Source organism: Rhodotorula graminis, assembly GCF_001329695.1.
Source record: "Rhodotorula graminis WP1 unplaced genomic scaffold RHOBAscaffold_9, whole genome shotgun sequence".
Lineage (NCBI taxonomy): Eukaryota > Fungi > Basidiomycota > Microbotryomycetes > Sporidiobolales > Sporidiobolaceae > Rhodotorula > Rhodotorula graminis.
The window spans coordinates 271,308-282,335 of record NW_017264936.1 but is presented as its reverse complement, the minus strand read 5'-3'; the positions used below and the strand labels follow the sequence as shown (position 1 = coordinate 282,335).

Here is an 11,028-nt window from a genome sequence, read left to right as displayed (position 1 = left end):
TTGTGCAGCCACTAGCAGTACGTCTACCTCTAACCGCCCGAGGACGAGATCTCAGAGCCACTTCAAGATCAACGAGAGCAGGTCGGCAGAGGGGGGGAGGGAGACTCGTAAGCTGCCTGTGTTGGCCGGCGAGCGAGAGGGGAGAGACGAGGACAGACCCTGGAGGCTTCTGCTCGTTGCAGGACGCGTTCGACGCGCCGTTGTTGCTCGTCCGAGTCGTCGACAGCATCGCCCTGGCCAACGGGACCGTCGCGGTCGACGCCCTTGCCCTTGTCGACCCTGGGCGGTGCGCCGTTCGAGCTGGTGCCCCTGCTCATGGCCGTGTGGATGTCGGACGCGGTGCTGGCGGACCCATGGCGCGAGAGGGCGGGCGAGCCCGACGCGTCTTCTCGATCGGGCCGCGCGTTGTCGGCGGCTGGCGCGGGGATGTAGGGGGCGGCGAGGGGCGTGGCTGGGCTGTGCGAGCCGCTGTAGGACCTCGAGAGGCGGTCCATGCGGGCCGCAGGCGGGTGGTGGTGGTGAGACGAGGTCGCGGCGGTCGCGTCGGGCAAGGTGGGCGAGGCTGGGCTCGGGGCGGCGTGCAGGGGCGAGTGCGAGGCACTGCCAGTCTGGAAGGGAGCGTCGTGGGACTGCATCGCGCGCAGCAGGGGCACGGCGGGCGCACAGTGGGTCGAGGGCGCGGACGAGGCGCGACTCGCTCACAGGGGATTCCCGGCCTTCCTCGACGAACCACAAGCACGCGTCGACCGCTCCATCTGCCACTCTCAAGCTTTCGTTGCTCGTGCTACTCGCTCTCTCGTACTCTCTCGGCGCTTCCTGCCCCCCTAGACTCGTCTCGCTCGGACCAAATCCCGCCGCGCACGGCCGCTTCAGCCTCCTCAGTCGCTCGACGTCGACACGCGACGACCAGCGCCGCGAGCGTCTGCCGTAGCCTCGAGCCAGCTCGTCGCTTGCTCGAGAATGCGGGCGAGCGAGAGCACATCGAGCGCAGGCTCGGTCGGGCCGCCCCTGGACAGGCAGGTCGCGCAAGTGGGTACGACCCGCCCCGTACCGACGCGCTCGTCGACGGCCGACAACGGCGCAAGACGCAGCAGAAGCACAGAGAGGCTCGGCGATGGTCGCTGCTGCCAGGCCGTCACCGGCGAGCGCTCGACATGACCAGGAAGTGCGCGAGCGACGCGAGAGAGCCGGGTACGGAGGACGCGAGGAGCACCGCTGCAGTGCGCGCGCTCGAACAGCTCACACCGATCACTGAGGAGGATCGGGACGGCGGATCGCGTGCTCGAGTGAGGGTGCCGAGGTGCGGCGAGCGGGAGAGGGAGGACGAGCACCCTGTGGCAGCACTCCCGCGTCGAGCAGAGATCGTGCACCGTCTGCACGGCTTCGACAGGCTCCCTGGGAGCTGTCGTACGCGCCTCGTCGACTGCCCACCTGCCCAGGCTCCGTGTCCACACAGGTTTCGAGTCGATGGCCGCCGCTGGTGATGAGGGGAAGGGCGAAGGAGGCGCAAGGCGAGTGTGCCGGTGCGAGGCCTGCACGATGGCGGTGCGACATCCGTGAGCAGATCCAGCCAGCAGTGGCGACCGCAGAGCGAGGTGTGCGAGGTGGAGAGGCGAAAGCACCGGAATCGACTGTCGCTCCTCCTCCCCAACTCTTTCCTCCTCCACCACACCACCTAGCTCGTGAGTCCAGCTCTTCTTTGCCCTAAAGGAGCAACCTCGACCCTTGCGTGCACTCCAGCACCTCGGCCCACCTCTCCCTCGCTCCCTTTTTTTCCTCCTCCACCTCGGCCGACAACCTCACGGGTTCAGCGAGCTGACCTCGAAGCCCTTGCCTGCTCCGCCCAATCTTCTCGAAACTGTCCAACAACCGCCCTCCCTCTTGCCGACGACCCGACACCCTCCTCTCGCCCGTCCCCAATTCACCGCTTCGACCTCGCCCTCGACCGACTACAGACCATGGCCGCCGCTTCCGCTGCCCCTCCTTGCTGCCCGCCTTTCCGCGCCGACCACATCGGCTCGCTCAAGCGTGCGTCCCCCATTTCTCTCACCGTGTCCGCCCCGCGCTCGACGCAACTGACCCTCGTCTCGTGCGCAGGCCCCGACGCGCTCCTCGCCAAGCGCAACGAGTTCCACGAGGGCAAGTGCACCCGTGAGGAGCTCAAGGCCGTCGAGGACCAGGCCATCAAGGACGAGGTCAAGCGTCAGCTCGACGTCGGCATCAAGGCCGTCACCGACGGCGAGTTCCGCCGCCACATGTGTCCGTCCTCCTTTCCTTTCCTCTCGGTGCGACACAATCCTGACGCCTTGTCCCGCCCTTGCAGTCTGGGATGGGTTCCACAACAACTTGCAGGGTATGGAGGTCATCCAGAACCCGGGTCGCGAGCTCTTCAAGATGTACGTCCCACTCCTTCTCTCTCGACCGGCGCGCGCCCTCACTGACGCTCCCTCTCTGGTGTGCAGGTACGTTCCCGACATCAAGGCTTTTTTCGAGGTACGCTCTCTCGCTCGCTGCGGCGGCCCGACTTGTCCAGGCGGCCGTCCTGACCCTCTTCGTCCCCGACCCGCAGTCGCACGCCTCGCGCCCGGGCGACACGATGATCTGCACTGGCAAGCTCATCCGCAACAAGCCCATGTACCGGTGCGTCGAGCCTATCTCTCGGCGTCGCTCTCGTCGACCCCGTCGGCCCCGCACTGACCCTCTCGTTCTCGTTCAGCCCCGAGTTCGAGTACACCGCGTCGCTCGTCAAGCCCGAGGAGGTCAAGAACGTCAAGATCACCCTCGCCGCTCCCGAGTGCGTCCCCCTTTGCCTCTCTTGCCCTCTGTGCGCGCCGCTCACGCCCAACATCGCTCCTGCAGGTGGTACCACCTCCGCCACGGCGAGCACGCCTACAACAAGGACATCTACCCGTCCGAGGTCGAGTACTTTGCGGACCTCGCCAAGGCGTACCGCGAGGAGCTCGCCGACCTGTACGACGCCGGCTGCCGCAACGTCCAGTTTGACGACCCGCTCCTCGCCTACTTTGTGCGTCCCTCTTCCTCTCTCTCGGATTCGCGCCCGAGACTGACGCACGCCTCTTGCGCACAGTGTGCCACGTCGATGCTCGAGGGCATGAAGGCCGAGGGCCAGGACCCGGCCGTCGTCCTCGACCAGTACATCAAGCTCTACAACGACTGCGTGCGCGACGTCCCGTCCGACATGGTCATCGGCCTGCACCTGTGCCGCGGCAACTTTGTGCGTCCCTCTCTCGTGCCTCTCGAGGGACTCTTTCGAGAGCGCCGTCACTGACCTCGAGGACCGAGCGGCGCGCAGAAGGACGGCATGCACTTTTCCGAGGGCGGCTACGAGCACATCTCGAAGAAGCTCTTCAACGAGCTCAACGCCAACGTGTACTACCTCGAGTACGACACTGAGCGCGCCGGCGGCTTCGAGGTGCGTCCTGCTCGCCGTCGTCGTCGTCCCCCTCCTCCCCCCTCTCTTTCTCCTCCTCGCGCCCCTCCCGGCCCTATCCTCCCTCTTCTCTCCTCGTATACAAGCCGACTGACCTTCTGTCGCGGTGACAGCCCCTCGCCGACCTCCCGAAGAACAAGACCGTCGTCCTCGGCCTCGTGACGTCCAAGTTCCCGCAGATGGAGAAGAAGGAGGACCTCGTCAAGCGCATCAACGAGGCCGCCGACATTGTCGCCAAGGGCTCGAACCAGACCCGCGAGGAGGCCCTCAAGCGTCTCTGTTTGTCGGCGCAGTGAGTCACCCGCTCACTCCATCCTTCCTCCATCTCTTCCCCTCGCGCCTCACTCTGCGTGATCAGAAACTGATGTATGTTACGACGAGCATGTGTGGATGGGCCAGCCATGCCGAGGGGAACCCGGTGACGCGCGAGAACGTGCGTCCTCTCTCTCCCTCTCTCTCCCCCGCCTCGCGCGCCTCGACAGCCTCTCTGACGGCTCATCGTGCCCTGCAGGTCATCGACAAGCTCGCCCTAATCGTGTCGACGGCCAAGGCCGTGTGGGGAGACGCCTAAGCGCGTCGTCGCCGTCTCGCGCGCCGCCGACCTCGACCTTCCCAAACGCACCCTCCTCGACCAAAACCTCGCCTGCATCTCCCTCCCTCTCTTCCTCCACCATCTCTCCTGCATCTCAACATGTCGTATCGCGCTGTGCTGTACAGTGGTGGGCCCCGTCCGTCTCTCTCGTAGTCAGAAGAAGTCGCGCCGGGAATTCAACTTCGCCCTCGCTCTCTCTCCTTTCCTCTCTCGCTCTCGCTCTCTCGCCGAGAGACTGTCCGAGGCAACGTGTACGATACAGAGAGCTCGCGAGAGGAGGCACGGGGCGCTACAAGGGACTCTGAGAAGGAGGAAGAGGCTCAGGAGCGGACGACGAGGCTAGCCGTCGAGAGAGTCGGTATTCGGTCGGTGTGGCCAGTACCTGCATCAAGGGACATAAAATTCAGTGCACGGCTCGCGAGAGCTAAGAAGAGACGACGAGGGACGCACCAGAACGGCCCGCACGGTCCCTCGTCGGCCCGGTCGGCGCTCGTCCACACGCCGAGCACGCCGTACCTGCTCCCTGGCCCGCCGACCTGGACGCCGTTCATGGCCCACTGGTCGACGCCCGAGTACCGGATGACGTACTGCCACCTGACGTGGCCCTCGGGCGTGAGCGACACGGTGCCGCGGATCGAGCGGTCCGAGGGGCGCCGGGTCGCCGCTGACGGGGGCGCGTTGGTGAAGGTGCCGGCGAAGCCGAGACGAGGGAGAGAGGTGCCGTGGAAGGCGAGAGGAGGGAAGGCGGTAGAGGAGGAAGGGGGAGAAGAGGAAGGTCGAAAGGTGAGGTCGGGAGGAGGGTAGGCGGCGCTCGCCGCCGTATGGGGCGCAGCAGGGAGCGGCCCGAGGGCACGCGGTGCGGCGAGAGCGGCGAGCTGCTCGGGCGAGAGGGGCGGGTCGTCCGGGTCGAGCGTGGTGGCCGACGCGTCAAGCCGGCCCTTGTCGCGCTCGTCGCCCTCGTCCGGCAGCGAGGTCGGCGGCGTCACCTCCAGCCCGACCGACGCGACGCGCCCTGCATCGTCGACGGCAACAGGCTCGCCGCCCGTCGTCGCAAAGTAGGGCTGCTCGTCGTCGTCGCTGCTGCCCTCGGTGCTCGAGCCCTCGCTCCCTCCCTGGCCCCAGTCCTCGTCGTCGTCATCGTCGCCGTCCTCCTCGGCGAGGCCCTCGGCGCTCAGGTCGGGCTGGTCGATCTCGGGCGGCCACTCGCCGTCGGGCAAGAGCTCGAGCCGGAGCACCATCGGGTCGCCGACCGCCTCGTGCTCGTGCGCGAGCGACGGCGGCGGGCCGTCACGGTGACGGTTAAAGTGGTGCCACGTCGGCCAGTGGAGGAACGCGTACGTGCCGCGCCAGCCGGCCGGGTGCGTGACGCCCGCCCAGTCGCGGCCGGCCGGGTCGGTGCGGACGGGGCCCGCCGAGTGTGCGCGCGTCGATGGCCAGCCGCTCGGCGGCACGATGGGCCCGCCCTCGTCGCCGTCGTCCTGCTCGCCGCCGCCGCCGCCGCCGCCGTCGTCGTCGTCCTCGGTGCCCCAGCCGAGGCTGATGGCCTCGGCGAGGTTGGCGCCGCACACGCTCGCGAGGGCCTCGACCTTGCGCCAGTCGACGCGGCCGCTGCCGTCGTTCATGAACGGGCCGTACAGGCTGTCGCGGCGAAAGTTGCTCTGCTCGTACACGATCTCCTTGGCGGCGGTGCGGAGCGCCGGGATGGCGCGCACGATGGGCGCGGGCGTCGCGAGGACGTGCAGGTGCGCGGCGAGTTGGCGGACGCGGGCGGCGTAGACGAGGGCGGCGGGCGACGAAGGAGGGGAGGTGCCGAGAGAAGGTACGGCGAGCACCGAGGCCAACGGGCGAAAGCCGCGGATGGACGGGTCGCTGAGGGTCGGGTGGAGGGCGACGAGGGCGGCACCTGCGGTGCGCACCCACTGCTCGAGCCAGCGCTCGTTGAGCGAGTCGGGCGGCGCCGGTGCGGCGGGCACGGGCGGGCGGGTGCGGGCGAGGTCGACGAGCGTGTCGAGGAGGGGGAGGAGGAGGTCGAGCGGGACGGGCTTGCTGTCGTCGATGAGGCGACTGATGAGCACCTCGGCGCGAGTGCGACGCTTGACCTGGGCGGCCCAGTCGTACGGAGGCCCCGGGGTGGAGGTGTGGGGCGGGTCGTAGGCGGCACGATGGAGGGCGCGCCACAGGGCGGTGCAGTCGACCGAGTCGCGGGCTGTCGAGTTGGCGCGACTGAAGGCCGAGCAGGCTTGCGGCGGGGCTTGGGCGAGGGCGTGGACGAGGATCTGGCGAGGGGGAGCGAGCTGGTGAGCGAGGAGGGACACGACGCGGCGGGCTCAAGGGAGTGGGACGCACCTCTGGCGGGAGCTTGAAGATGGCAGGTGGCTGGTCGGTGGCCATGCTCGATGCAGTGCGAGCGAGCGTGGTGAGACGAGAGCCCGAAGCTGTCGGCCAAAGGGTCGAATCTCGACCTCTCTCGAGTGCACCGCCGACCACTCAGAGTGCTGTTCAAGAACGTGAAAGGCCTGTTCTGACTGCGCGCGAGCCCACAAGAGCCGCGAGAGACGAGCGCGATTCTCCTGGACGGCCGCTTCATCAGCTCGGCGCCGTCTTCCCTCGCTCTGCACCGTACACCGCTCTGCTCTGCCCGACACGAGCACCGGTACACCCACCACAAGTCGAAGTACGCGCCACACCCAACCCCGGGCCACCATGTCCACTTCGACCTCGACCCAGCCGCCGTCCCAGATCACCATCCTCCGCAAGCGTCCTCACGGCCAAGGCGGCGCTCAGGACCATGCCTACTTCCGCAAGACGGCTCGTGGCAAGCTCATGCGCGGTCAGTCCCGCCTCCATCTGCCCCCCTCCCTCGGCCTCACCTCCGCCTCACCTCCTCGAGCTCGCCTCTCGTCGACCCCTCGCGACACCTCACTGACTCGCTCTTGCCCCGCAACAGTCGTCCGAGAGCACTACCTCCGACCCGCAGCCGACTTTCCCGAGCCGCCCGCCCTCCCCGCCGGCGTCTCGTGGGTCCTCCCCGACACCAACGCCATCCTCCACCAATTCGACCTCCTCGCCTCGCCCTTGTTCCCCGCACCGCTCCTCGTCGCCCAAACCGTCCTCGACGAGGTTCGCCACCGCAGCCTCCCCCTGTTCAACAAGCTCCGCACCCTCATCGACGACGACTACGAGCTGCCCGACGGCGCCGCCAACTCGTCCGCGCCGCAGCCCAAGATGAAGCGCGGCTGGACCATCTGGAACGAGGCCATCGAGGAGACGTTCCTCGAGCGCAACGAGGGCGAGACGCCCAACGACCGCAACGACCGCGGTCCGTCCTCCCCTCTGCCTCTCGCCGCCCGATTCGCCTCGGTGAGCTGACCTCGCCTCGTCGCCCGCAGCCATCCGCCACGTCGCCTCGTACTACTCGGCCATCCTGTCGTCGAGCGCCGCCAACAAGCGCCAGAAGACGTCGGCCTCGTCGAGCAAGCCCTCGCCCGCCGACGCCCCGCTCATCCTCCTCACCGACGACGCCGCCAACCTCGCCCTCGCGCGCAAGGCCGGCCTCACGACCCTCACCACCAAGGCCTACGTCGAGTCGCTCCCCGCAGAACAGCAGGAGAAGCTCGTCGACCTGCTCGCCGTGTCGGGCGCGGGCCTGTCGGGACGGGGCGCGGGCGGCAGGGACGGCGGCGAGGGCCCGTTCTACGACGAGCACCTGCCTGTCAGCGTCCTCCAGGCGGGCGTCAAGGCGGGCAAATTCCACCAGGGCCACTTCAACCCGAGCCCGTACAACCCGCTCGGCGAGGTGCGTCCCTCCCCTTCCTCTTCTCCCCCTCTCCCCCTGGTACGAGCGAGCGTACGGACTGACCTGCGGCTCTTCTCTTCTACAGGCCACGGTCAACTCGGGCGGTGGCGCAAAGCCCATCCTCCTGCCGTCGCGCGAGGCCATGAACCGCGCCGTCGCCGGCGACCTTGTCGTCGTCGAGCTCCTGCCCGAGAGCGAGTGGCGCAGCCCGAACGAGAAGGTCGTTGATGCCGACGGTGCGTCTCTCTCCCTCTCTCTCTCCCTGTCTCGTCCCGTGCTCGAGCCAGCACTGACTCGCTGCGCATGCGCCCAATCCTGCAGCCAAGGACGAGGACCCCGAGGCACCCGTCGACCCGACCGAGGACGGCTCCGACGCACCTGCACCCACCTCTGCTCCCCTCTCGCGCCCGTCCGCACCCGCCTCGACCCGCGACGTGCAGCCGACCGGCCGCGTCGTCGGCATCCTCCGCCGCGCGTGGCGGCCCTACGTGTGCACCCTGCGCGTCACGTCGCTCCTCGCCGAGGCGTTCGCCACCACGTCGTCGCGCACGGTGACGGCGACGCCCGTGCAGCGCGGCATCCCGTCGATCCGGATCCGCACGCGCCAGGCGGCGCAGCTCGCCGGCCAGAAGTTCCTCGTCTCGATCGACCGGTGGGGCGCCGGCTCGCGCCTGCCCGAGGGCCACTTTGTGCGCGTGCTCGGCGCCGTCGGGAGCAAGGAGGGCGAGGTCGAGAGCCTGCTCGAGGAGTGGGAGGTGCCGTACCGGCCGTTCTCGAACGCCATCACGAGCTGCCTCCCCGAGGAGGGCGACAAGTGGGTCGTGCCGGGCAAGGGCCCGGGCGAGGACCCCAAGGGCGTGTGGAGGAACCGGGTGGACCTGAGGGACGAGATCATCTGCTCGATCGACCCGCCTGGTGCGTCCCCTTCTCCCTCTCTCCCCCCTCCTCTGGCCTCGCGTCACGCCGCCGGCGTGCCTTCTACGCCCTCGACTGACTCGCGTTGCTCTCCCTCACAGGCTGCCAGGACATCGACGACGCCCTGCACGCCAAGCGGCTCCCGAACGGCAACATCCAGGCCGGCGTCCGTGCGTCCTCCCTTCCTCGCTCTTCCTCTCTCTTTCTTCACGCCCATCCCCTGACTCTCTCCGTTCTCGACCGCAGACATCGCCGACGTCTCGCACTTTGTCCACCCCGACAACCCGATGGACGCCGAGGCGGCGTCGCGCGGCACGACCGTGTACCTCGTCGACAAGCGCATCGACATGCTGCCGCACCTCCTCGGCACCAACCTGTGCTCGCTCCGACCCTACGTCGAGCGCCTGGCATTCAGTGTCCTCTGGGTGCGTCCCGCTCTCGCTCTTGCGTCCCCGAGGAGGAGAGAGTCAGAGACTGATCTTTCCCCCCGACCTTCTGCAGGAGCTGGACGAGGACGCCAACATTGTCGACGTCAAGTTCACCAAGTCGGTCATCGCGAGCAAGGAGGCGTTCACGTACGAGGCGGCGCAGCGCCGCAAGGACGACAAGTGCGTCCCCTCCTCCTCGGCCCCCTTCCTCGCGCCGATCCCTCACTGACACACTCTTGCGCACAGGTCGCTCAACGACCCGTTGACCGAGGGCATCCGCATGCTCAACTCGATCGCGCAGAAGCTCCGGGCCAAGCGCATGGCGGCCGGCGCCCTCAACCTCGCCTCGCCCGAGGTCAAGATCCACCTCGAGTCGTCCGAGCAGACGGGCCCGGTCGACGTCGAGGTCAAGGAGATGTTCGAGACCAACTCGCTCGTCGAGGAGTTCATGCTCCTCGCCAACATCAGCGTCGGACAGCGCATCTACGAGCAGTTCCCGCAGACGGCCGTCCTGCGTCGTCACGCGCCGCCGCCCAAGACCAACTTCGAGGTGCTCCAGGACGTCCTCCAGAAGCGTCGCGGCTTCACCCTCGACGTGTCGACCTCGGGCGCGCTCGCCGACTCGCTCGACAAGTGTGTGGTGCGTCGCCGCTCTTTCCCTTTCTCTCTCTTTCCCTCCTTTTCTCTCTCTTGCCCTAGACTGACCTCCTCTCTCCCTCGCTTCGCAGGACCCGACATTCCCGGCGTTCAACACGCTCGTGCGCATCATGGCGACGCGCTGCATGCTGTCGGCCGAGTACTTCTGCTCGGGCTCGCTCCCGGCGTCGCAGTTCTCGCACTACGGCCTCGCGTCGCCCATCTACACCCACTTTACGTCGCCAATCCGCCGCTACGCCGACGTCCTCGTCCACCGCCAGCTCGCGGCCGCCATCTCGGGCCAGCCGCTGCACGCCGGGCTCCAGACGCGCGCGTTCGTCGAGAAGACGCTCGAGGTCGTCAACAAGCGGCACCGCGGCGCGCAGGGCGCAGCGCGCGCCTCGATCGAGTTCTACGTCGCGTTGTCGATCCAGAGGCGCGAGGAGGCGGCGCAGAAGCTCGCGCTCGAGGCGGTCGGCAAGGCCGACAAGGCCGACAAGGCGCAGGGCAAGGTGCGCGCCGAGGCGTTCGTCATCCGGGCGTTCAAGAACGGCCTCGCCGTCTTTGTCTCGCAGTGCGTCTGCCCTTTCCTCGCTCTTGTCGACCCCGCTCGAGCAAGAGCAGGTCGAGCTCACGCACTTGCGCCTCGCCCTCCCAGGTTCGGCCTCGAGGGCCTCGTCACGTTCAAGCGCGACCTCGAGTACGACGCAGAGTCGTACGAGGTGACCGCCGCCAACGCCGACGGCAACAAGGTCACGATCGGCGTCTTCGACAAGGTCGAGGTCGAGATCAGCGTCGAGAAGGTGCGCCTCGCTCTCTCTCTTTCTCCCTCTCTCAAGCCTCTTGTTGTTCTCCGACTGACACGGGGCTGGTTCCACCATGTGCAGGACCGCAACACGCAGCGCGGCAAGGTCGTCATGCACCTCATCAAGCCGGTCGACTCGCGAGGGCCGTGAGTTGCCGCTCGAGCCCCCTCGCGCTTCTCAGCTCCTCCTCCTTCCGCATCTCGCCCATAGACCCGCAACGAGCTGTTGTATTCCCTCTGCGCGACTTTGAGAGAGAGAGACGCCGGGCGGCATCCGAGAGAGATTCCTCGGTTGAGCGCAGCCGACGAGAGGGAGAGGGAACAAGCGGGTCCGAGCGGCCGGCATCGTCGAGAGCGTGGCGCGGCTGGAGAGAGTAACGCGGAAAGCTTGAGACAAGAGAAGGG

At 67.9% G+C, this 11,028-nt stretch overlaps 4 protein-coding genes across 4 annotated transcripts; 2 read left to right on the top strand and 2 right to left on the bottom strand.

Moving 5' to 3' along the window:
* Positions 1-11: 11 nt before the first annotated feature.
* Positions 12-635, bottom strand: RHOBADRAFT_45181 (uncharacterized protein; the record flags this gene model as incomplete). Its single annotated transcript, XM_018414557.1, has 2 exons — positions 12-23; positions 159-635. 2 exons carry the CDS (start codon positions 633-635, stop codon positions 12-14), a joined length of 489 nt encoding a protein of 162 aa, XP_018269938.1.
* Positions 636-1,958: 1,323 nt separating this feature from the next.
* On the top strand, positions 1,959-4,022 carry RHOBADRAFT_45180 (uncharacterized protein; the record flags this gene model as incomplete). The annotated part of the gene is made up of 12 exons (XM_018414556.1): positions 1,959-2,028; positions 2,098-2,259; positions 2,324-2,396; positions 2,463-2,493; positions 2,570-2,640; positions 2,717-2,794; positions 2,860-3,025; positions 3,089-3,235; positions 3,314-3,433; positions 3,565-3,743; positions 3,833-3,884; positions 3,963-4,022. 12 exons carry the CDS (start codon positions 1,959-1,961, stop codon positions 4,020-4,022), a joined length of 1,209 nt encoding a protein of 402 aa, XP_018269937.1.
* A 258-nt stretch (positions 4,023-4,280) lies between these two features.
* On the bottom strand, positions 4,281-6,434 carry RHOBADRAFT_54478 (uncharacterized protein; the record flags this gene model as incomplete). The annotated part of the gene is made up of 3 exons (XM_018417333.1): positions 4,281-4,425; positions 4,494-6,319; positions 6,390-6,434. The coding sequence occupies 3 exons, from the start codon at positions 6,432-6,434 to the stop codon at positions 4,383-4,385; spliced, it is 1,914 nt and encodes a 637-aa protein (XP_018269936.1). The 3' UTR covers positions 4,281-4,382.
* Positions 6,435-6,746: 312 nt separating this feature from the next.
* On the top strand, positions 6,747-10,864 carry RHOBADRAFT_48674 (uncharacterized protein; the record flags this gene model as incomplete). The annotated part of the gene is made up of 12 exons (XM_018415171.1): positions 6,747-6,873; positions 6,991-7,362; positions 7,433-7,839; positions 7,925-8,075; positions 8,161-8,754; positions 8,856-8,924; positions 9,001-9,179; positions 9,256-9,362; positions 9,429-9,822; positions 9,911-10,392; positions 10,477-10,621; positions 10,706-10,864. The coding sequence occupies 12 exons, from the start codon at positions 6,747-6,749 to the stop codon at positions 10,772-10,774; spliced, it is 3,096 nt and encodes a 1,031-aa protein (XP_018269935.1). The 3' UTR covers positions 10,775-10,864.
* Between the last annotated feature and the right edge of the window lie 164 nt (positions 10,865-11,028).